This window comes from Centroberyx affinis, unplaced genomic scaffold, assembly GCF_046629955.1.
Source record: "Centroberyx affinis isolate AG114_WGS23_722 - 3 ecotype Tasmania unplaced genomic scaffold, CSIRO-AGI_Caff_v1 ptg003590l_1, whole genome shotgun sequence".
NCBI classification, from domain to species: Eukaryota; Metazoa; Chordata; class Actinopteri; order Beryciformes; family Berycidae; genus Centroberyx; species Centroberyx affinis.
Window position 1 is genome coordinate 287,501 of NW_027281515.1, and position 25,852 is coordinate 313,352.

At 43.5% G+C, this 25,852-nt stretch overlaps 1 protein-coding gene across 1 annotated transcript in view; it reads right to left on the bottom strand.

Annotated features, from left to right (window-relative positions):
- The window catches only part of lamb2l (laminin, beta 2-like), a 53,459-nt gene extending 28,228 nt beyond the window's left edge, over positions 1-25,231 (bottom strand). Inside the window, exons 1-5 of the mRNA XM_071540257.1 lie at positions 25,040-25,231; positions 13,840-13,919; positions 5,249-5,418; positions 1,074-1,209; positions 496-569 (exon numbers count right to left, since the gene is read on the bottom strand). Of these exons, the coding sequence (XP_071396358.1) occupies positions 496-569; positions 1,074-1,209; positions 5,249-5,418; positions 13,840-13,879 (420 nt within the window). The 5' untranslated portion in view covers positions 13,880-13,919; positions 25,040-25,231. The remainder of the gene's footprint in view (positions 1-495; positions 570-1,073; positions 1,210-5,248; positions 5,419-13,839; positions 13,920-25,039) is intronic.
- Between the last annotated feature and the right edge of the window lie 621 nt (positions 25,232-25,852).

The window sequence follows — 25,852 nt, forward strand, 5'->3', positions numbered from 1 at the left end:
ACTTCTAACCCCATCAGTGAAAAATAACTTACTTAATATGACTGTTTTTCTTGCTATCCCTTCTTTTTATATATTCTTTTCCTGATACTACTATGTTGGTATCATGTAGTGCATTTTCTTTTTTAACATTCTGGCACTCTTGAAAACAAGAATCTCAGGAACACGGTGGGATTTCTACTATATAAATACAGGTGTCACATCAATCAATAAACTATAGACAATGATAGGAAAAAATCTGTGAGATTTGTGATTTATGAGGACTTTTAGTTTATGTTTGCTTCACTAACGGTAGGATGATGGATTTATGTGTGCTGGAATGCAGCAGATGAAATTCTGAGGTGGGATAAGACAACACACACACCCACACAAGTATGCAAACAGACATGCATAAGCACATACACTCGCGCATTCAAACCCATTCACAAACGCGTGCACATACGTGCAGAAGCGTACGCACACACACACACACACACACACACACACACACACACAGACCTTGAACTTCATGATGAGATGTGTAAAGTGGAATTCGGCCTCCAGGTTCAGTCGGATGCTGACACTCTCCTGTCCTGTGGAGGAAATAACAGTCAAGCTCTGTCACAATAACACAGCCTGTCTCCTTCCCCCACTCAATGTGCTTCTTGGTATTTGTATCTTTCTTTTGCTCTCCTTCTTTCTGTCCTTTCTCTCTCTCCCCTCATTGAAAAATCCCAGCAGTATTCCTGTAATATTCTGATAATAGTCTTAGAGAGACTTTTAGTGTCTGTGGTACTCAATAGTGAGTTTATAGTGACCTTACTCTATGGTATTCTTAATCTCCTCTGGTATCACTATAGTATGCCTATAGTATTTCTATATATTCTTTATAGGGATTTATAGTTTCATGTATATAATTCGACTTTTGTGATATGTATGGTATCTTTCTAAGATTTATTATAGGAATACTTTTCATAAGGGTTACACTCTCAAATAACACCATCCAAAAGACATGACAAGGAGCACACTCAAGAAATACACACAGTTCTTACATTCAGTAAACATTGACACACACACACACACATTAATAGACACACCATTGACGGACTGCCACCAGGTGAAGTCTCCATTGCTGTCCTTGAGGTAGATCACGTTTTCGACCCGGTGGCTGTTTCTGTGGCGGTACGGGTCGTAATGATGCTGAGAGTTACACTGGAAACACTTGTCTGACTCCTGCATAGAGGGATAATACACAGTTACTTATAGATTATACCACAAAATGTAATGATCTCAAAATTATTAATAATATTTTGAATATACTAGTTCAGGACATTTTCAAGTTCTTCAGAAATAAGTCTCAAAATAAATCATTTTATGCACTTTTGGGACACGGTCCTCTGCTATGCTTTCAAACCTGGGACTCTCTCTGTGTTAGCTGCTAATTAGAAGGCATATTGAGTTTATTAACTATAAGAACACTTTGAAATTTATACATGTAAAATACCAGAAACTGATCCAATCTTGTACATTTCAGATGAGTCTGTATGATAGAGCTGTTCCCTCAGATTAGGGCTTTCATCTGACAGGGTGAAATGACTACCAGAGAGCTTGGTTGCCCCTGGAAACCTCCAAAAGTGGGTTGCGCCCTTGTGCGCCAAGCCCAGACTAAAGCCAGAGGGGACTGGACTGTGTCTCTCCTGGGTCACAAAGATTAAGCAGGGAAGGAGGGGGGGAGCAAGAGCAAGGGGGGAGAATAAAATAGAGGGAGAAGGTAAGTGGGAGAGAGGGAGGAAGGGGTGGGCAGTAGTTTTGTCACGATAACTTCATTTTCAATATCGCTTTAATGGAAAGAAAAAGGGGGATGGAGTAGAAGGCAGGCAACGGAAGAGGCGGGGAAGGCTTGAGGAGAGAGGGCATGGGAAAGACACAAGAGTGTGGAGAAGGCTAAGACCAAGAACTGAATGAAGGGGTATGGAGAGGGTCGGGAAAGTTAGAAAAGGGGGTTACAGAAAGGAAAGGGTGTCAGAATGAAAGGCGCAGGTGAGGAGAGATGGTATGCAGTGGAGCGGGGACTCAATGGGTAAGAAAATGGGCACAGCGGGGGTGAGGGAGAATGAAATTGGGGCATGGGTAAGAGGCAGTGGGAGGGGGGGGTGAAGCGAGCGAACGGGCCAGCAGAGAGCGAGGGAGACGGTGAGAGAGGGTAGAAAGGGGCCAAGAAGAGGGGATAGGGGAGGGGAAAGAGGGGTAAAGGGGGGGACGAGTGGAGGTTGGCACGGAGAAACAGTGGATTCCAGGGCAGCGTTTCTTAACTAGGTTGTTGTCAGGGGAGATTAAGCTGCTGACAACAACATGGCTGTTAAAGAGACTGGGCTGGGAAATGAAAAGGAATGCCTAAAGTGTGCTGGAAGTGATGTGCGTACGTGCGTGTGTGTGTGTGTTTAAATATGAATGTGTGTGTTTCTGCATGCATGCTTGCCTTTTTCACCTACCCTCCCTAATCCCGGCATAAATCTGCTCACACCCTCATCTCAGACCCCGGCTACTTAAAAGGCCATTCCTTTATGCACAGTAGCCCATCCATCTCAACAGCTTGTGCCATCATTAAAGAGCCAGTCTGCAAGTTCAGTAGCAAAACACCCGCAAAGTTTCTCTGTTGCTTTATAATGTTTACAGCAATTTAGATCCAAGGCTTTTGTTTGCGAAAGTCTCAACAGTGTGAATAGTAATTAGCAAGATTTCAGTTATTGCCAAAGAAGTGGAACAAAAAATATCTTCTGCTTCTCAATTACTTAACCAAAGAACATTTAACTTCTGTTGTGATTCAAAGCTCCTGCTGTTCATACAACAAATAAAAAAAGATCAAATTGTCACATTTTCATCTGTTATAAACAGAACTGCTACTGTAAAGCTTCACATGGCGTTGGAGCTAGTGTTGGATTGCAGCTGGTGGCTTTAAGACCCTCCCTCCTCTGAGCTCTTATTTATCTCCCATTAGTCAAGCCTGGTCAGCCCAACTACAAGGCTTTCTGCTGCAACAATGCGCTGATGTAAGACTAATGTTGATTCGAAAACACTTCTTTGTCACACTACGATGGTGGCTTCACAAGAGGCACGCCCCGCTACCTCCCTCATTCAGCCCCTCCTTCCTCCCTCATTTCCACCTCGCCAACTGATCTTTCCCCCACTTTTCCCCTGCCTGTTACCTTTCCTTTCCCTTTCCCTCCATCCATTGCTTGTTCTCCTCTTCTTCCCCTGTCCTTCAATCCCCCTCCACCCCCCATTCTCTCTGTCTTTCTCCTGTGTCTCCCCTATCACCCTTGCCTCCTTCTCCCCTTTTCCCCTCTCCACCCTCTCGCCACGGGAGCTCGTCTAGAGTTACAGTTTTAGTTCCACTCCATCAGGTGGGTCTAAGGGGCCAAGCCAGGGCCCCTTTCAGAGATCCTCAAAACAAGTGTCTTGACAGTAGGCCCCTGAACGCATCGCTGCTCCTGGGACACGAGGTAAAAACGGCAACACGCAACCCGATCTCGCAAGGAAAAAACAGAGAAAACAACCTAACGGGAACCAAAGTCAAACACTAATGATTGATGAAATGCGAGACATTTAAAGATTGATGGTGGCAGAGAGAGTTGTGTTTGGTGTGTGCCATGAAAGTAGCTGCTGAGTGACTCTGACAGACAGGCGATGGTTCACACCTGGGTCTACGATACGACAGGTTGTCACCGTCTCCCGCCCCTTACAGCGGTAGAGAGGCTGTCACCAATCACCAGGTGTCAGTCATGTTCATCTGGAGGCTCGGGCCCCCCTGCCTTAAGGCATGGAAGTGCAGGCAAAGACATACATGTAGATGCACGGGAATGAATGTACCGCGTGCGTGCAAGCAGGCCAGGTGTCACCAGGACGGTGTACATGTCAAGAGTCTGGGTACGGGCAGATAGAGAGAGAGGAGAAACAGAGGTAAAGAGGAGAGGTGCAGAAAAGGAGGGGCTGTAACAACATGTAAGGCTGGGACATCACTCACTTAACAGCTGGCTTTTCTTTTCATCCTGCATCGGTCTCCAAATCGAACTGGATTTGGAGAATCCAGAACGTCAATTTCAGTCATAATAATCAAAGATGTTTGAAATAATAATGGTCTCGACTGGGTCGGCAGGCAAGAGATGAAAGTCCTGAACTCTCATACACTAAAGGATCATTGACTGTCCATTGCAACTGTCTCAAACTAGCATGGACTTGGGTCTGTTGGCAAAATTGTGTCTGTTATTGGCCTAAACATCGTGTAGTGTGTCACCAGCCCAAGTGAGAGAGAGAGGTTGGAAAGGAAGAAAGGCAGCACTGTGGGAAATGATGAAAGGAAGAGAGAAAGAGAGGGAAGGGTAAAATGGTAGAAAGGTAGAAAGAGGTAGCATTTGAGAGTGAGAGAAAAACAGAGAGGGAGAGGGAAAGAGAGAGAGAGAGAGAGAGAGAAAGGAAGGTATGGGTCGGCCTGTGTGTGTACACCTGGGGCCTGGCACTGAAAGGGTTGGGGGGCCTTGCTCATGGAAACCATGCTAAAAAACAAACAGACGCACAAATGAAGATGGAAGAGTGGAGATAGAGGGATGAAGATGGATGAATGCATGAAAGAGAGAGAGAACAAACAAACCATGCCTTTTTTCCTTTTTTTTCCCCCTCCCTAACTACAGGATGCCATGCATGGTGAAGGGTGGGGCGGGGCGGTGAGAGATGGAACAGGGAGGAGGGAGAGGAAAGCTGAGCATGTTGAACACAAGCAGTGGAAAATAGGCAGTAATACTTGTAGCAGGGATAGAAACTGGCAACTGGGGTGAAATCAATGTGGATTAAAAAATGCTGTTGGCAAAATAACCCAACCTTAGGAGTTAGGAGGTATAACTGGAAAGAAAGAGAGCTGTAGAGCACAGAGAAAGAAAAAAGAAAGAGCATGTACTAAGCTGCTGTATTTGAGTTTAGATTCCATAGAGAACAACATGTTGTTTTCCAGGCAAAATAGGCAAGAAATAGGTCAAATTGTTCTGAACAGATCTGAACAGGCTGTGAAATATTTCTTCCAATCCAATCATGGTTGGTTCAGCAGATGTGGAGGAAAACCCATTTTCTGGTAAACTGGCTGCCACGGCTGATTGGTGCCATTTTTGCAATCGCTCCAATTCTGAAAATGTTCACAGCATCAAACTGCACTAATTCTGGTGCTTTTCACACCAATTGATTCATGTACATTTCACCTCTGTGTGTGTACATGTGTTCTGACCTGCAGATGGCTGACAATACAGTAGTGCTCCGGCCCGTCCAGGCCGCAGGTGGAGGTGGCGGACAGGTTGACGGCCCGCCCAATCAGAAGGTTTCCTGTCGCTGGGTAACAGCTTCCCTCCGTGCAGCCGTGAGGGCCTGACGGGAGTTCCTGCCCAAACACACCGAGAGCTGGATATGGTGGGATGGAGGGGAGAGAGAGAGGAGAGACAAAGTTGTTCATAGACACTGTCAATTGTGTAAATGTTGATCATACTAATATAGTCTCCGGTTTAGAATACATCATATCTCTACACATATTCTGAATGTGTTCTATAGGTAAAAATGGTTGGGAAAAAAATGGTTAAAGAAAACAAGGAAAGGAGAGCCCACTCTTCTTATAAGAAATATTGATTTATGCACTTAAAGGTGAACCACAGGTTTGACAGGAGAGAGGGCAGCTGACAGCGGTGAGAGTCTTGTGAGAGTCTTGGGATGATGTGGGTGAGTATTTATTATTTGGCACCTTCATCTCTTCCCTCAGGAGTCTCTGGTTACCCAACTACCTCACTTGACACTTCTGGCTACACAGATGCTTGATGATGCTGGATTACCAATACACAGCCAATGTTGTGGTATAACCTCACTTTTGAACCTCTGTCTGACTACCCAGCAAGCAGTCACCTTAATGGACCTCAATTACTTTCAAAAAGAGCTGGATACACTGCTTGCTGTCAAAAAGGCTGAAAATATAAAGGCCAGGACCACATTAGCAGTAACTGTGGTCCCTAATGGTTTTTTGGCCCTGTTCCCTCACTCCCTGTCCCTCACCCATGTAAACACTCTCTCCACATCACTGACTCTGAATAACGAAGGCCCCATCAGGGATATGAGAGAGAGAGAGAGAGAGAGAGAATGAGGGAGAGAGAGACAGACAGACCTAAAGCGCAACTTAGAGAGGGACGTCAAAACGAAAGAGAAACAGAGAGTAAGGAATATTTGTGAACGTACAGAGTGTGCACAAACGAAGATGAGGCCGCCACACAAAGGGGTCCGAGAGCCATAAAAGATCATTAAGGAGGAGGCAGTGGATAGAGAGTTAGGGGATGAGAGATGGCGACAGAGATGTCTGAGGGCCTTAGATCTATAAAACACAACAACAGAGCAGCAGCATGTCGAGGCATGATGGGAGAGACATGGAAGGTGTGAGATGGAATCATAAGAATCCCGTTAGCAAAGCTGTATATCTGCATTAAACAGACAGCTCCGCAACACCAGAGGAATCCATAACAATGATTTATGTAACATACAGACATTTTAATAAGACCTGAATTTATAAAGGCGCACTCTAACATTATATTACAATATGATTACTATGATTCAACATGAATATCTGCACAGTTAGGAAGACTTAATTGCTGTAATACTGTCTCAAAATGTTATATGATACATAAATGATACGATGATATGATACAAAATTTAAACCTTTTATGTAGGGAAAGTCAACTGAGCATGCACTCTTTTTCAGAGACACCCTACTTCAGATAGTTACATACACTCACACCTGGGAGCTGCCCAGAACAACCACTGGAGCAACTGGTGGTGAGGTGTCTGGCTCAAGGGCATGTGGATGGTTGAGGGAGGAGAGAGCATGACTCATTCACTTTCCCCACCCAGATCTTCACAGCTGGTCCAGGCATTTGAACAAGCAAGCTTCTGGCCACAAGCCTGCTTCTCTAACCTTTAGGCTACAGTACCACCGCACCGCTGCAATAAACAAAGAAACCCTTGAAAACCCCTGAAGAACCTATCCTTGTTTTGGTTTGTTTACAATTTGCGGAAAATGTTTTAATGTTAAATCTACTTTGGAATAAAGGCCACAAGATCAGTCCAGCTCTGACTGCCAAACAAACCCTTCTAAAGCCTGCCCTTCAGTGCTGTATTGCTGGGTAACACACACATAGACGCACGGATACACACACACACACACACACAGAATAATGATCTTATACTGACTTGGCCCCCGTTCAAGTGAAAGATTTAACAGAGGCAGATTTTCTGAATTCCTGTGAGGCATTAACAATGCCCGGCTGATGGTTAGCGGGTCTCTCTGTACTGATCAACCTGCCAGTGGAAGTTTACTGCACACTCTGCCTGTAATGCTGCTCCACCGCATGAACACACAGTAAGCGTTAAGACACACATTCAAGCATATCGGCATGTGCACACATACACAATAACCGGGAGAGATGGTTAACCTATGGACTGTAGATCAGACACACCCTGACCAAACAACAAGACAACACTGCAATACTAAATCTAAAGGAACTAATGCATAGATTAGATAATGCACATGATTTGATGGGGGCACAGAAAATAATTAATCCCTTTTGTTGACAATAGATTTTAGGAAAACGTGAGAAAAACGACTGTATCTGTATACTGTATCTGCCCACCTTCACCTTTGTTAGAGTGGAAGGAAACACACACTGGTCCCACTCCCTACTCAAACCCAAGCCCCTCCAAGAACACAGAAACTGAACTGTATCTGTGTTTCACCTGACCTCACATTACAGGAATGGCATTACAACATAGGTTCACACCCTGGTCAAATAACCTCCCCTGGATGAGACACCATGAAATACATGGAAATTCAATCACGGCCGTGTACATACAACAGCTGTATTTGGCTTCGGATTGAAACAAGCCAATGGAAAATTCAGTCATGTCACTTCCATGTGTAGCTGTATTTCCACTGGTTTTGTAATTCATTACCAAAGATCTTTTCTATCGTTTCTATCGCTGCTCCTACCATCTGTGCATGGAAATCTCCATAATAGCACTGTAATGCAATTAAGTCACGAAAACATCCACAGTAGCCTAAGCATGATCTCTGTTCATTACAAGGCAGCTCGGTCTATTACTTTTGGTAGGTTACTTTCATTCTTTGTAATCCTGCTAAATGTTTTTGAAGCTGTTGTACCGTGTGAAATACCAGAGAAATGATCAGCAAATTGAAATGATTTTGTTATTTTCTTCCCTGAAATCGAGGAGAAGATATTGCCAGGGGAGAAAAACATTTTGAGGAGAAAAACATTTTAGCACAACACCACATGATCTCTGGGAAGGGCAGTGCAAAGATTCCACAACAAAGTACCAAAGAAATGAGGATCTTGCAGGTTACCACTTTAACCACCACCACCTTATCGTCATAATTAACCCTCTCAGGTTTAATGACTGGGGCAGTGTTTTGAAATGGACCACACACACAGACACACACACACACACACACACACACGTAGCTACTGTAAAGTTACCCATGCACAAAGTCTCTCTGTCAGAAGGCTTTCTCCAATCTGTCAGGCTGTGTTGAAATAGAAATGACTGGTGTTTGTCTTGATAATTACAAGGCAGGGCCATCAGCAAGGCACACACACACACACACGCACACGCACACCTACACACACTCATGTGAAAGAACCTCATGTGAAAGAAACTCATTTTTCTAAAGACGCTTTCGACATCTGAGACGCGACGGTGGTGTCCGTCCCCCCAGCCTGCGAGGCTTGTGGGAAACGTATCCTTTACCTGCTCCTCACCTGTCCCGACTAGCATGGAGAATGCCAGAATGTGTGTGTTTGCATCTGTGTGTTGTGTATTTAGTGCAGTTGTGCATGAAGTCACATAAAGATGCCATTATGTTCAGTATTTGGTTTTTGATGGCATTTGCAGAGGCATTTATATCTACAGTACATCCATATAGGCATGTGAGCATGTGTGTGTTGCAGTAAGAGTGTGTTTGTGGGGGTTATTTTGCCTCCCTGAGGGGCTGCTGCCTTCACCTTATTGCATTCCACGTCTTTTTTCCTCAGAAATGACTAAAACAACAATAACGCAGAACATCTCAAGCCTTTCCGATCGTGTAATACAGGAAGAAAGTGACCAGAGGATTTGCTCTCTTATATCGCCATACCAGGCTGGAAAGAGCTGGGAAAATCAGAAGAGTCTAATTCCAGATTTGAAGAGTCCAATTTCAGAAAGGGGAAAACAGAGCTAGTTTGCATTACAAGACACAAGAAAAGAGGCAGCTCCTCGCCTTGGGCAACACTATTGAATGTCAGGAAGACAGCAGCGATGTGTGACTTGTGCTGAAGCAGGCTGTGCGACTGCTGTTGACACCAGCTGGTTTACCGATGTGTGATTAGAGCGTTGGTCAAGCTCGTGGCCGTGAAACACACACACACACACACACACATACACACACACACAAAGCAGACACACAAAAGGGAAGAGTCACAGGTAAACACACCCTCGGCCATCCGATCTACCTCCTGTATACAGTGCTATGGCAGGAATGCGGGGACAGAGGGGGAAAATGTTATTTATTAGAGAAAACATTCCAGGTGTCAGGGTGTCGGACATGGACGGATCCAAACACACCCTCTGCTCCTGCCTCTCTCTCACACACACACACATATACACAAAAATAGTAGGTCTATAAGCAGAAAATGGAGGAGCGAAGGGCCGTTTACACTCATTCTGTACGGCCAATCAATACTGTAGCGTCTTTTTCCTTGAGTTTCTGGAGGTGGAACTCCCTTCTTTGTCTGTTCAGCGTTCTGTTGTGTTATATCAATCTGCGATAGAGAGTAGCAAACAGACATTTATTCATATGAAAATGTTGCAGATTATTACTTTAAACTACTGTTCGGGGGTCACAGATGGGAGAGGGCGTTCAACAAGGCACAGTGCGCTGCAACAGTTAGTTACAGTGTTACTGTTAGTCTACTGTACAGTCCTCTGACTCATCCTCAGCGCTTAGTGATGCAAGATTAGTTTCTTCAAGACCTTGACAAAGTACTTGCTGAAGGCATTCTGAATACTGGCACAATATTTTCATAAACTGCTGACAAAAGTATTTACAGCATATTTTGAAAGAAAGCATGCCTTGATTTACCATCACAATGTCAACTTTAGAGGCTGTCATAGTCTCTGGAAAGATAAATCAAGGCCACCTCAGAGAGTTCAGAAATTAAAAAATGATGAACTAATATTTTAGGTCCAGTTGGTCTGATCTTGAAGTAAAATTTCAGCAGAATTAAAAAAAACTGGAAGACTTGATTTATGACCTCAACTCTCAGCTAATGAGCTGTTTATTTCTTCATTCATTCATTCAAAACACTGGCTAACTCAAGTTATCTATCACTCAGGTTGGCAGTTTACACCCACACGTACGCCCTCACACACACACACACATAGTGTCTTCCTGTATTACTGTAATTATTAACACAGAAACTGACCCAGATACCTGTCTGTAGGTGAGTGGCAGGGCACAAATCTAATACACGTAACCAGTGCCAGTGTCAATGAGTGTGCATGTGGTGGCAAAGAGAAGAGAAGAGAAGAGAAGAGAAGAGAAGAGAAGAGAAGAGAAGAGAAGAGAAGAGAAGAGAAGAGAAGAGAAGAGAAGAGAAGAGAGAAGAGAAACCACAAGATTCAGTATTAATCTCTAACTGAATCCCTGAATCCCAAACCCAGATGGATGACCAGAGGAAGGCTCCTTCCAGTTAAACAAAAGCTCCCTAAACAGTGTCTGTGCACTCTGCCTGAGTGTGTGTGTGTGTGTATGTGTCTGTGTGTGTGTGTCTGTGTGTGTGGGCCTTTTTTCAAAAATACCCCTCAGTCACCAATTAACCCTGCGAGGGCCCATTCTGCCTCGCACAGTGCTGCTGTCAGTAGCCCATCATTTGCCACACATTCCACAAATACCCCGGATTCTGACGGATTTAAATGACAGATTTTCAGCCCAACCTTCAAAAGTTTCCAAATCCTGCAAGTTGACCTAATAAGCCTGTGTTAACATGATCACAGAGAGGTTCAGCACCATCGCCAGTGGCACTAGACCAGTCCACGGCTGCTGGAGAGCAGCCGTGGACTGGGTCATCTCATCTATTGAGTCTTAAAATCGTATCCACCTGAAAACAAGCAAAAAAAATCACCAACCAGACAACAGTGCCAGATTATTTCATTTGTATCCAGTGAAGTTTCATCTGTACAAGAATTTTCTTGAAGCAAGTGGCAGCGTCTTGTAGTAAAGCAAATCACTCTACTTATAATGATAATGATAATGATGATAATGTCTCTTGACTCATGACACCTTTGAAAAAAGGTTGATTTGCATTGGAAACTATTACCTCACCCCAATGACATCATTTTAAGACTCAACTAGCAAAAAAATGATATGAAAATAGTGTCTGTCTTGAAACATCTCAAAATGATCCTGACTCTTCAATGTTCTAGCTCACAACAGAAAGGGAACAAAAACTACAGAAAATAGACTCCTAAAGATATCTATTAATTTATAGTAGGTGCACACAAATAGTATAGTTTTATGTATTTTTAGCCTTATAATAATGCATTTTAAGGCATGGGCATGACGTGTAACACTAGAGCCAAACTTGCCTCTTCTACATTCAGTTGGGCAGTTGAGCAGTGTCTTGCTCTTTGACAGTAGTTGTTACAGAAGAGGAGAGACCTGCTCCTCTTCTGGTCACATCACCTTGTAAGAGGTTGGTTAGTTAAAGAGACTGTCCTTTAACCCAGGACCAACGTTCAATCATCCACCCTGCTGAAGTGTCCCTGAGCAAGACACTGAACCCCTATCAGCTCCTGTAACTGACCCCGCACTCTTATTGTTATCCTTTAGGGTCAGTGAAGGAGAGTAAAATCCTCTCTTGGAAACTTCACTTCCTGATTCGTTCTGTTCCCTAACGTAAACACCATGCAGAACAAACATGTGGTTACTGTGCAATCCTGTGATTATGGGTGCATGAAATAATAATGGATTAGACCTAATGACAACGTATAGGAAGACTCGGAGAGCTGGAGAGGAGAGAGAGAGAGAGAGATAGAGAGAGAGAGAGAGATAGAGAGACAGAGAGAGGGAGAGAGAGAGAGATACAGTATGAATTACTGAGGATTTCCTTTGCCCACGGCTCTTGTAATACAACAACAACAACATATATGATAGGGTTGAAGGCTCAGAGGGAGAGGGCGAAGCTTTGGTGTTTTACACACACACACACACACACAGAAACACACACACACACAAACACACACACACACACACACAGAGGAAAACAACAGGTTGTTCTTTCCTGCCCAGGGAATCTCCAGCCATCATCCATAGTCCATAGTCCAGCAGTGTGATATAATTGAGTGTGTTCTCATATTGTAAACACATCAGCTAAACAACAGGCCAGTGATGACAGACTGATAACCTGTCTGACTCCACAGGCAACATCTGGGCCACTAGCACTGACACGGCATCATGAGCTCTGTCTCAGTCATGAACTTTGGCACAATGTGATGCTGATATGCTTGTTAGCCTAAAGTACTATTCTTATACAGCTGCAGGGAGAAGTCCCACTTTTTATATGCTTGCTGCACTGCTGCTGCATCCACACGGAGCAATTGTTTGGCAAAATCTGTAGTTTTAAAGCAGGCTGCATGCAACTCGTGATTTGGTTACATAAAATGAACAGAAATAGTGCTGCTCTTGTAGGTTTTTAGTAGTTAGATCTCAGTATTTTAGCCTTTTGTAAGTCAGCAGACAAAAGCTGACCTTGGTATCAAGATGCTCATGGGAATACCTCACCCTGCCTAATATTACGCATATACTGTACATGCACTAGTATAAGACAGTAGCTCTTGCAATGCTGAGTTTAGAAAAATGTTGCATGGAGATGAAAAAGATGATGAAGATAAAGATGAAGAGTTGATAAAGATTACAGCCACTTTAGACAAATGTAACTATAATTTGCATATTTCTTATATTCATACACACACACACACACACACACACACACACACACACATACACACAACGCACACAGCCTCCAATGTATTTCTCACACCCCATGCCTGCCATCAGAGCCCCTCTGTCTTCCTCTTTCCCACACTGATGTTAATGAAAGTGTGCTATAATAATCCCTTCATAATTTGTTCTCTGTCTCTGAATCTCTCACTTCCACTTACAAGACTAACTTTCTGAAAATAACAGCAGCATCTTGTCCTTGCCATGCTTGACGTGTGATCATTTATCTTATTATCGTGTATCTTTGCTGAAACAGTTGAACAAACTAAAAGCGAGTGGACAACGGAATAGAGAGGTGGTGAGAGAATAGAGGAGAAAAGAAAAGAGAACAGGACGGGTGGTCCGGCCTACTCCCAGGTGTACAGTTCCCTTGTGTCTTTTGTGTCGGTCTTTACCTTTCCCCTCTGTGCGTGGAAAGCTCAAACGCTCACACACAATACTACTAATTACAACCATACAGAGAGAGAGAGAGAGAGAGAGAGAGAGAGAGAGAGAGAGAGAGAGAGAGAGAGAGAGAGAGAGAGAGAGAGAGCATGGGAAACTGGAGATATTGGAGATATAAGTGCAAGAATGGGGGAAAGAGATGACTTCAAACGACAACAGCGGAAAACACCAGCTCATTTCCCCAGTGCTTACATTACTTACTGTGTGCTCTGTGCAAACATGAAACTTTCCTCTATGGCTTGATGTTAATTTAAGAGATATGAAGAGGAAACTGCTCTAAGGCTTCCACTCACCCAGCATGAGGAGGCTCAGACACACAGCCATGATGGGCATCAGGATGCCTGGACGCTCGGACACAATGCTGTCTCTCTGGCTGCAACACACAAGACAAAAATGATCGTGAGTGTGACAAAGAAGAAATCAAAAAATCAATAAAAGTAGAAAACATTTCCGTCACAGCTGGTATGAATAATTAAAGGCACTACATGTAGCATTGTGCTACCTTGGTATAGTTACTGTAAACAAATGAGACCATGGTAGCCTCTTATTAGTGCTAGTGTTTCTCAAAATTAAGACCGCATTTCCCATAGACCCCATTGCTTCGTATTGCAAAGAGGATATTTGCTTCTTCAGTCAAAGGTTTTCTCTTTTCTTTACTGAAGACGATAAACATGTTGGAAGTGATTTTTCCATCTGCCTTTCATTCCTTCCACCATGTGCCATTGTAAGAAACTCAGAAAGATTTAGCTGAAGTTTGCACTGTAAGATCAGCACCCTCTTTCTGTTTCGTGCCATAAAGCAATCTCCCTTTGTGCCGTAAAGCTATACAGCAGATTTCCTGCAAACACAATGTAAAATGCAGTGTAGAGGCCGGTAGAGGCTGCCAATCTACTCGCCAATGGTCTCGTTTGTTTACGGTATTTACACTAATGCACTAAAGCACATTCAAATGAAAAAAAATGTTTCTCCACTTTTTAAATCAAATCAAAGCGCTTGTATCTTAGCGGCCACCATAATCAACTGCTGCTACTGTAGTGCAGTAGTTTAGGGTTTTCTCCGGGGTCGGAGGGTCCTGTGTGATTGTGTTGTGACACAGAGGAAAGAAAAGGCCTCTTGTGTACTCAGGCTCCACAAACATAGAGCTCTGCACACTGAATGGGGCCAGGACTGTGTGTATGTGTGTGTGCGTAGTGTGTGTGTGTGTGTGTGTGCATGCGTACGTGTGTGCACCGTGTAGGCACATACAATGATGGGTGAGAACGCATTATTCATGTCGCACACTAAAGCAGTCTGACCTCTCAAACAAATAAATGTGGCTAGAGGAAGAGAAAAGGAAGTGACTGAAAAGAACGACCCACAGAATGTTAGAAAGGGCTGCAATGAATTTCACTCCACAGAAAGTCAACACGGCATTTATATCACAGGGGAAAACTGCTTCACGGTCTGACAAATGACAAATCAAACGTCTTCACTCTCAGAGAATCTCTAAAAAGCTTAAAGTGAGTCTCTAATCCAAAGTAAGTCCAGTGATGTAAAGTAGTTCTCTGTTGGAAAGCATTTTTCACACTCAGCTTGGCAATAAGAGGCCCACGTGGCGCTGCGCTCACACTGCCAGAGGGAGAAGCAGCAAAGAGGAGCCCCTCAATGAGTTCAGTGGGTTTACATGCACATCATTTTTCTGATACCATCCAGGACAATCAGGTTTTTGTGTTCAGATACACCAGTTAGAACAGCCTGGATAAACTCATATCCCTGGGATATGCCGATATTTGCCACAGCACTAAGGCATGTAAACCCCCTAATCCTGTTTACTCTTGGTTTCTGTGGTCTGTAATTCCAGAGGGCCATTCGAACGAGATAAAAGATCTCTGTGATTTCCCTCAAATTACTGCTCACAGCTCGGATCCAAAACATTGTGATCTGCACTTACGCTTATATGCACGGGTGGGTTAGGCAATCTGCCGGCCAACACAAACATAACACATTATTGCATTGCGGCGATGTCAATTGTCAATGTCAACAAAAATACTGCAGAATCTTTACTGTCGAGACTAAAAATGACTGACATATCTGCTTCATACTGGATTAAAATTAAAAATGATGTCAGTCACAGTCACAGGACCTGCTCCAGTAAAACAAATCCAGCTCAGTTGGGGCTTCAGCTTCATTTTTAGGAGAATATGCTGTTTATTCATAAGCAGCCTACAGTGACATTTATGAGCGGCATGTATGAAAATGCATAAAATAGCTTATTCCGAATATGATGTTAACTGGAATGTGAGCTAGTATTGAGAATACTGTTGAAATGTGATTAATAGCTGCACATGGAATTGTCCAAAAGTCCAGTGACTTTCACTACTATGAGTATACTGAAGAATACTGCTGTCCTCTTTCTCATTACAGAGCGAGTAGCTGGTAGCTGGTGGGGCTGGGGGTGACCCTCTTCAGGAGGGTGGAGAGGGGCCCCTCGCTGCAAACTCTCTAACACTCAACGAGTGAAGAGATCTGTCACTGAAGAGCTCCACAGATGAAGCCACTGGCAAACAATTTAACACTGATGACATTACAGTCCAAACACCTTTTTACCAAACACTCACTAGCAGGTGAGATCTGTAGGCCATTCTGCACATAGGCAAGACAGATGAGCAAATCTGATCAACAATCTCAATTATTACAGTGATGATCACCAGTATTTTTCCTGAGAATAGTTTCCGTAACATTTCTCTATGTTATACCACAAGCCATTTCCCATGGAGAGCGAATTACCAACTGCAGCACTGTTAACCCACTAAACTACTGTTACAATTTAACAGCTAAACAGTTAAGTGAGTTTACAGTTTAGCTGCAGACTACAGTGGTGGTGACAGTACAACAAGGCCACATTTTAATCCTAAATCCTCACCACAAGACGTTGTAATCCACCAAACAGCCAATAATACAGCAGAATCCAATCAACATGCTACAAGTAAATAAACAATAACACCATTTAGTACAAAATGCAGAAGAAACATTTAGGATATTAACAAAGTGACTGCATCAAGATTAATGAATCTGCTAAAATGCAGTAGCAGTGCCAAGTTCATCATTAATCTAATCTATCAATGTCTAACAATAGCTGATCCCAGCGTCAGTCGGTACTCACACAGCCACAGGTCACCTCACTCTCCTCTGCACTGCGTGGTCAGAATCTCTCCCTCTGCGTTTCTGTAGGCAGGTTTCCTTTCACAGTGTGTGTGTGTGTGTGTGTGTGTGTGTGTGTGTGTGTGTGTGGCAGTATTCGAGTGTGCACGTGCGCAGGCCCAGTCCCCAATGTGGATATTTACGCGTGCATGCCCATGAGGGTGTATATGCGTGCCAGTATGAGTAAAAAAAAAACTTGCAAGCACAACTGACGGCGGCGATGTAAAAACAGAGGGAATGCCACCGGCCAATCAGGACACAGAGTGTGTGCGGGACCCCCTTCATTCCTCTCCTCCCTCTTTGCCTCCATTCCTCCCTCCCTCTGTCCCTCCAGCGCTCCCTCCGTCCCTCCCCTGCCTCGTCACCGGGGCACTGGGGTGAATGGACAGCTATTCTTATTCTAATGCCTCTGTCACTCTGTGAGCCACTGGCTGAAAGAGGGGAATGGTCTCTAGGCTGGTGGAATGCACCACCCCTTTCTTCTGGACACTGAGAGAGAGTGACGGGACGGAGAGAGGGAGAGAAGAGGGCAGAGGGAGAGAGGGAGGGAGGAAGAGGTGAGAGAGGGAGAGAGAGGAGAGGAAGATGGGAGAATGGGGAGAAGAAGAGAAGGGATACTGGAGAAGGAACGAGGGAAGAGGGAGAGACGAGAGGCGGAGGGATGGAAGGAGAGAGGCATTTTGGCTTTCCGGGGTAAACTTGGCCACAGAGCCCCCATGCAACCCCCCCCCCCCCACCCACATAACCCCTGAACCCCTGAAAGTGACCATCACATGACAGCTTCAGTTCTACTCTGAGATAGAAAGGCCCATAAATTAATATAGAACATGTACAAAATAGCACTGCACCCAATATACTGTCTAGATAGTAGTCTTCCAGGTCCAGGGAATTTGAAGGTACTTGAAAAGAGAAGCTCACACACTGCAGTTAAAGACCCGAATATCCCAGACTTAAGATCTTCTATATTATTCAAATTTACTTGCCCATAATGTTAACAGAATAAGTGTAAAAAGTGTATGAAAGTGCCCTGTATTTTCTGATTTGGGTCTATGATTGAGTAACTCTTTTCAACTACAAAAGAATGACACTAACCTGTAGCTGTAAAAGTTGACTGTCTACACTGCCATAGTGTAAGAACTAAGCAGATAAATGAGCAAATAATTAATCATTTAATAGTTAATAGTTTACTAACACACACCATACTGTGCTAGGGCATGAGAATTGCAAAAAAGCTGAAATTCAGTGGTATTGCCCTTTAACAACTCAAGAAGAAGATGAATTTGGATTTGTTTCAGCTAAATTAACGGTCCATCTCCATATCATCTCACATCTTAACCTAAAATACAGGGGATGTGAAACGTCGACTGAGTTGAAACATGGGACAGAGGCCATGGAGGTCGACCATAATATGAAATCATTCAAACTCTATACAAAAGGTTGAGGGAACTCTTGTGCTATTATTAAGCCTTTGTACTAGACAGCAATGAGAGAGAGAGAGAGAGAGAGAGAGAAAGGAAGGGAGGGAGGGAGGGAAAAAGAGAAAGAGTGAAGGGGAGAGAGAAAAAGAGTGAGAGTGTGTGTGTGTGTGTGTGTGTGTGTGTGTGTGTGTGTGTGTGTGTGTGTGCGTGCCCGTTTTCGTGCACGCATGCGTGTGAGCGGGCACCTCTCTGAGTGTGTGTCCGCATGCATGTGTGGGTAATGCGCATGCATGTGTGTGACTCAGGCCAGACAATGACAAGCGCAGGAGAGAACAAAGCAGCGCTCTGATTCACAGCTCTGTGGTCATGTGACCTTTGACCTCTACTATAGAGGGAGACGGAGGACATGGACCGGGGGCTCCACATGTGACACAGCAGCCGCAGCAGAAGCCAGTGGAGCTACTGGTGAAAGTTCAAGCCCAGTTCCCTCACAGCACATGCTGCAGAGATCAATCATGGTGAGGCTTTCTCATGCTGTCATCGATTCACTGTGGGAATTTGAATTACCTCATACTAGCTTACTCTCTTTTCTGTTATTCATGTACTTTGCAATCCTAATTTAATATACACTTTAAAGGCAGTATGAAGATTGAGATCTCCACCTTGTGAATAAAAGTGACACTTACTCCAAAATGATTGATATTACAAACATGGAATAGTGTGCAACTCACATCTTTGACTGACAAAAGACTAAAGATGAATCCTCCATCTTTGAAAGATAATGAATGAAAGTGCACATAGCTGCAGTATAATAGCAACACTTTTATTGTATTCTCTCCCCACAGTTCTTGTACACATCCAAGTGTATGAGGATGCTTTAGCACAGTGTACAATAGACTGCAATTCAACTGCTAGGGCTAAAACAAACCTCTCTACACATACTTCCATATTGTGCTATAATCCTCTACTTCACGAGCTCGCAGGTGTCCAGGTCTTCAGTAAAGAAACTGCTGTATGTGTACAGTAAGTGAATGGAGAAAAGTCAGGCTGTACGATTACTGAGCAAAGACCTTGACACAAACACACGCACAATCACGTACGCAGTGATAAGAGGAAACATGCAGCGAGTACAGTGCCACCCCTATGCCTCCTGGGTAGCAGTGAGACAAAGCCAAGGAATCTCGAGACTCTAGTCCAAACAATCCTAGGCTCCCATATCCTTGAACATAATAACACGATAAGCCCGACTCTGTGTGTGTGTGTGTACATGCGTATGTGTACATATCAAAAGAAGGGCTACAGACTGAGCTACTGAATACAGCGCTGCAGCATGACACACTGCTGTTGAGGTGGATCACTGAGATGAGGTCATGGAGGAAGTTTGCTTTCTTCATGCAGGCAGGTGACTCACTATTAAGAGCTTCCGCCACCTGCACTGATGTGAGGGTAATATTTTATGCAGTAGTCAGGAGGAATGAAATGGAGCAAAGCAGGCACACAGGAAATCCCCAACAGAAATTGAGGAGTGTTGTATCCAAAGAAATGAAATCTTGGGGGGAAAAAACATACATGGATGCTTGAAATTCAGAAGAGTATTCCCCACACAATTAGGGTGGAAAGGCCTCTGAAAACAGCATTTACACCTTCTGACTCTCTGAAAACTCTCTGATGAAACCAATACTAATGAGTTTCTTCTGGGTGAGGTGGCAGGCCCTGGCCCACCCCAGTTGTTCAACGGTAGGGGAAATCCCAATGTCATCTATGAACTTACTGCACTGAAACTGAAGCATTTGCGGATGAAGCTGTCTACTATTTAATATCATAAGAATCCTAAGTAAACCGGCAACTTTCTGCCAGACAGCAATTCAAATTTCTACTCAAATCGATAAGAAACAGACCACCCAAACGCAACATCTCCAACTGAAGGGATTTCATTTAACCATAGTGTCTGACAAGGAAACAACTTCCCTTCAAACAACTTCCTAATCCGCTACAGACGTCGACAGATCATCACCTACAGAGTCAAAGGAAATCTCATAATGCCGTCTGGCTCGTTGCCGCTTCTGTTGCCGTCTTAAAAAGCCAGATTACGATCAAAGATAATTCTCCATTTAAGGATTGTAAAGGTAGAGAGAGCCGTCTCCGGCGATGCACTGCAGATTTCCGCTGGTGTTGCCCCAGATCTCAAATGAAGCAGACACAATATTTCATCTAGTGCAGGTCTCACTTACTTAGCATTTTTCGCACGCCACCTAGCTGTGTGTGTGTGTGTGTTTATATGTGTGTGTGTGTCTGTCTGCATTCAAGTTATTTTCCGTGCACATATTGGAATGAAAACAGGTTACAGTGAGTTACAACGGACATACAACAATAAAAATAAGTGCATGGGTGTGGTTTTGTGCGTGCGTGTGTGTGAGTGTGTGCTTTCCTGCACATATCCCCGTACAGTATGCTGCATGTCTGCGTTATGCCCTCTCATTCAACCTCACTGTAACACTCTGCATCAGATCCAGTCTCGCTCAGGTCAGTCGAGCCGCTTCTGATCTTAAGCCAAGTGACGTATCAGAGAAATTAATCTTTAACCAAACACAGAGCGACACACCTGAAAAACCTACAAAAAAGCTCACGTGAAGGCATGACCAGACAGTAGCCGGTTAGAAACCTTAGGAGTGATTATATCGCACACACACACACACACACACACACACACACATCAAGTTCATGTTTCGACTAGAAAGCCAGAGAATCAGTAGGTGAGAGGTGAAGGTGAACAGGGCGACACTGAGGTTACGGATCAGTGTAAACTCCTGTGAAGGTCAGTACAGTGCAGATTAGGCAGGTAAAGCTTTAGCTAAGGCCACATTATTCATTTTTTCTTTTTTTTAACAATACCTTCATATAATTTAGATCAGTTTGCTACGACTTCAAATGATGCACTCTACGATTTAAGAGCCTAAAAACGCTATTCTGCAAATAAAAAGGTAAGTAAGCTGCATTTAAGTAGTAATTAACGGTAGGAATTTGTCATTGAACTGAATATGAAAGGTGTTTTATGCCAATTGAATATGAAGCATTTTACCCCTTGTTGAATTTAACTAAATTGAGGTGAAATGTGACGCCAACCTTGACAGAGCTCATACTGACATTCTAGTTTCAGGAAAGCATGCTTTTTAGATAGAAATATCATATCATGATGTCTCTGTTTACAGTCTGCAAGCGAGGACAATCAGAATGCCCTTGTGGCTCAGACAGAGAAGGCTCATACCATGTGCTTTCTCTCCCACCTCTCCTCTCAATCTCCACTGGAAGCTCTAATAAAGCAGAGATGTCATGAGTTAATCTTGAAAATAAACAGGAGGACAATCAGTGTTCGGAGCAGTTTCCTAACAATATAAAAGATAGGCAGGATATTTTGGCAACTTTTTTTCAATAGCAGGTGTGGTAGGAAATTGGTCTAATTTGTTTCCTGTTATTGGTGGGACAATCTGGGATTTGATTCACATGCCATCAGCCGCTTCCAGTGTAGATTTCCCCTGTGTTTTGTGTGTGTGTGTGTGTGTGTGTGTGTGTGTGTGCAGGAGAGAGGGGGAGACAGAGAGAGGAGACAGAGATTTGTGTTACATCCTGAGAGGTAATTGGCAGTAATTGCAGCTCAATAGACTGGCCGACAGGGATTTTACCATCAAAGGTCTCGATTATTACTGACACTGTGTAGAGAAACAGGTTATTCATCGCATTTCCCAGGCGGCCAGAGAACTTCACCAGGTCAGTCACACACTTTGACCTTGAGATCACTGCATGTGTGAACTACATCATATATATCAACCGATGTCAAAAGTCAGAGGTCGCTCTGTGCAACTTCCTAACATTTTGCTTCAAATTTCCTTGACAGTTAGATGGAAACATAGTTACTGACCCAGAGGCACAGAGAGAGAGGAAAGAGAGAAAGAGAGACACAGAACCAGAGAGAAGGAGCGATAGAGAGAGAAAGAGAGAGAGAGAGAGAAGAAGAACAAGAGAAGGAAATCCCTAATGCAGCGGTAATCAGTCCCTCTAGTCAGAGGGTTGCAAACAAGGCCTTGATTTATATCAGGGGACATGATTATGAGACCCACAGAGGCCCAGAGAGAGGCTCACATATCAAAGACACACTGATACAGTGCTGGGTGGCGGATGGCGGCCAGCGGTCTTTGGAGAGGCCCTCTGCTCTACAGATTACCAAAAAACATACACACACACACGCGCGCGCACACACACACACACACACTCCAATCTGACCCCCACCTTCACCCCCCCCCCCGAACAGCAGGTGCTGACAAGTGTAAGAGTTGACAAGGAAAAGCTGAAGGAAAGGAAGAGGGGAGGAAATGTAGAGTTTCATTCCAAGATATGAAATATCCACTATTCCAAATATATGACGTCTACTCTGTCAAATGACTGCTGACGTGAACGTAAAAACAGGACTTATTATTATGCAGTTATTAACTACGTAGGGGTATGTTACAGTCTTTATGGTATACACACTCTAGCTGTGGCTGTGTTGGTTACCCACTCCACCTACTCAACTCTTTAAGGCAAGGTGACCCACCCCACCCAATGGTAGGGGAAACTGAGATACATTACTGACATTAAATGAAGAATTAATTTACAAAACCATTATTGAACAATTAAATGCATGAATAAAAAGTGCAAAGAAAAAAGGTTGCAGGTTTTACAGACCGTTGTTATGTAGCTGTGGTCAGAGAGGAACCTCCATCATATCAGCAGTGGACCACATAGCCCGTATTCAATAAAAGGAAATTATTGTCCCAATATGAGCAAAACAATATATAGCAGTCTTAACACTACTCAATGGACAGTGAGACAAGGCTGCCACAAACCAGTCTCCCTCTCTGCCTCCCCACAGTTATATCATTTGGGGCCTAGCTGGGCGACTCGTGGATCCTCTTAACCTTTCAGGTTAGAGTTGTTCTCAGCGATAGGGCGAGAGGCCAGCTCCCTGAGCTGATTAAAGCTGGACTAAGCCTTCAAGGACCATGGGAACCTGTATCTACAAACCCACACATGTCTAAATACTGCCACAACTGGGTGTTTGACATAGAGGAGTGGGTAAAAGCACATCAATGGCAACATCACATTCATGATTTCAAGGAAAAAGAGTTCTCAAACATTTTTGTGCCGAGGACCTTAGAAACAGGTTGACAGTTGACAGAGTGAGGGCTCCTCATTTAAGAGTTACGCTAACTGTAATGACAAAATGAAATTGTTCCTTTTTCTGTGGATGCCCTGGGATAGGACATTGACCTCACTGACCACACTGAACTTCTTTTTCAGGGTTATACTGAGATATTTCTCGGTATCTACTGTATGAACTCAAGGAAACACATGCCTAAAACCTTCAATATGAATAGGTTAACCATGGACGTCCATACACACAATCCATACAAACAAAATTTACGTTCCAACATATCATTGTGTCAAAGACACTGTCAGCTGTTCACCTGCAGCAAACAAGAGCATTTGGTGGAACATTAATGTCAATTGAAGGGGTGAATCTGAGCTCCTGCTCCCCATTAATCTATACTACTGGCTAATCTGGTTGGAATGTGTGAAACAGTGTCAGAAAAATGCCTCCTAGCCACGGTGAGCCGCTGGTGTCAATCAGAGACCAGGGCCACTCAGATTAACCACAAATCATGGTTGGAGGATTACCTCACCCCAAAAGTTTTCACTCTTAACCTCAACTCTAGTTTCTGAGTCTGGACTGGCTTCTTGTGGGTCCTCATGTAACATAGGTAGCTCTGTCTTTTTTGTTGACAAACCTTTCAGACTTGGTCTGAAATGTGCATATATAAGTTCCACTTCAAGTGTACTAAAAACCCCTTTAACAGTCAAGTATTTAGAATGAAAGAAAGCATTGCGGCTTGATTGCTGGTCATCTTTCTGCCACAACTGCTTGAGGTTCACTAATAAAAAATGACTATAATATTCCTGTAGTATCATTGGTGAGTTTATGGTACCTTATACTTAATGTTATTTGTTTTATCTATCTATCTACCTATGGTATCACTATAATATTCTATTAATATTCCTATAGTGACTCATAATTTTGCTGTAACATATGTATATCCTTACTAAAATACCATAGAATTTCTGTAGTTAGAGGGTCATATCCAATGCCCACTGGACTGATGGGCAAAACGAATAACTGTAGGATCCCATATGATGTTTATCACGGCAGTTAAAAGTTGTAGAATAAAAATATTTATCACTAGTGGACAGTGAATGTAGGCTATTTGGCTGCACAAACGTGCAGTGAACTTCCACCTGCAAGGGTTTTCAGTGGGTTAGAGAAGGCAGAGTATAATGACGTTACCAGAAAATAATATTCTGACCAAATGAGGCGTCATACCCCTGGCTCATACAGTCGCAATACATCCCAGTCCTAATGTCCTGTTGTCCAAGATCTCATTACTGCTAGAAAGTTGTAGGTAGCCTTGCACGCCTACTGCAGTCCCTCACGAAAAATACACTAGCAATCCTACAATACATTTTAGAAAGATACTACACAAATATGACTGTAATTTCCTATGGGAATATTATAGTAACAGCATAGGAGGTAAATCCCCATAAAATACCATTAAGTACGATAAGGTCACTATAAACTCACTAGACACAGACGAAGTCCTATAGGAATATTATAGGAATATTATAGTGATACCATATGAGATTAAAAAAAAAAAAACCTACGATACGGTCTCTATAAAGTCACTACTGAGTACCACTCTGGTGCTGTTATGAGGAACAGTAGAGTGATTTTCGCTGCGGTAGCCTAAGGTGCGCGCTGCTTTAAGGAAAGCTTTGTAAAGACGGAAGGATAAGATGGAGCACCCACCTGCTTGGTAGCTCTCTGCGACTCCTCTCTCTCTCTGTCTCTCTCTCTCTCTCTCTCCCGCTCTCTCTCTCTCTCTCTCTTTCACACACACAGACACACACACCGCTCCTCCACCTGTATGAGCCCGGTCTCCGGTCTGTAACGGAGCAGTAGCGCGCTGATCAGGAGGGGTGGAGCCCGCAGCGAGGCCCGGAGTATCACCAGCTGTATACCGTAGGCTACTAGGGAAACAGGGCCAGTATGCGTCAGGTAGGTGCCGGGCCCCACCCAGTCGCTCTGTGGCCTGGCCCACTGTTAGGTCGAGCTTTCACGTGGACTTTCATCCCCTGTATTGTAGAGTACGAAGACAGCAGATTTTCCAGTGTAAGGCTACTAAGTGATAATTTTTCAGTCGACAAGTGTTGATTGAGATGTTTGCCCACATGTTTGTAATTTGTTGGTTTATTTGTTTGACCTTAAAAGACCTTATACTTATATAACCAACATCATTTTGATACAACTTATTATGACTGCTATATTTTTTTGTCATAGAAATATTGGCAATGTCAGACAAAGAGCAAACTGTTCTGCAAATAAAAAAAAACTGGGTAAACTGACCAGCTGGGATCCACTTAGCTTTGCCTTTTGCGATGTATGGGTTTCATTTCAAAATTCAATCCATTGTGAGAAAAAAGATGCCGAATAGCTTGCACAATTTTTAATGAACTTGCAATAATTTTATTAGAATAGCTGTCCTCAAATGATGGAGTTCTCATTTTGAATTGAATCTACAGCCTTGAGTGTTTTCAGCATTTTTCTTTTCACCAGGCAACA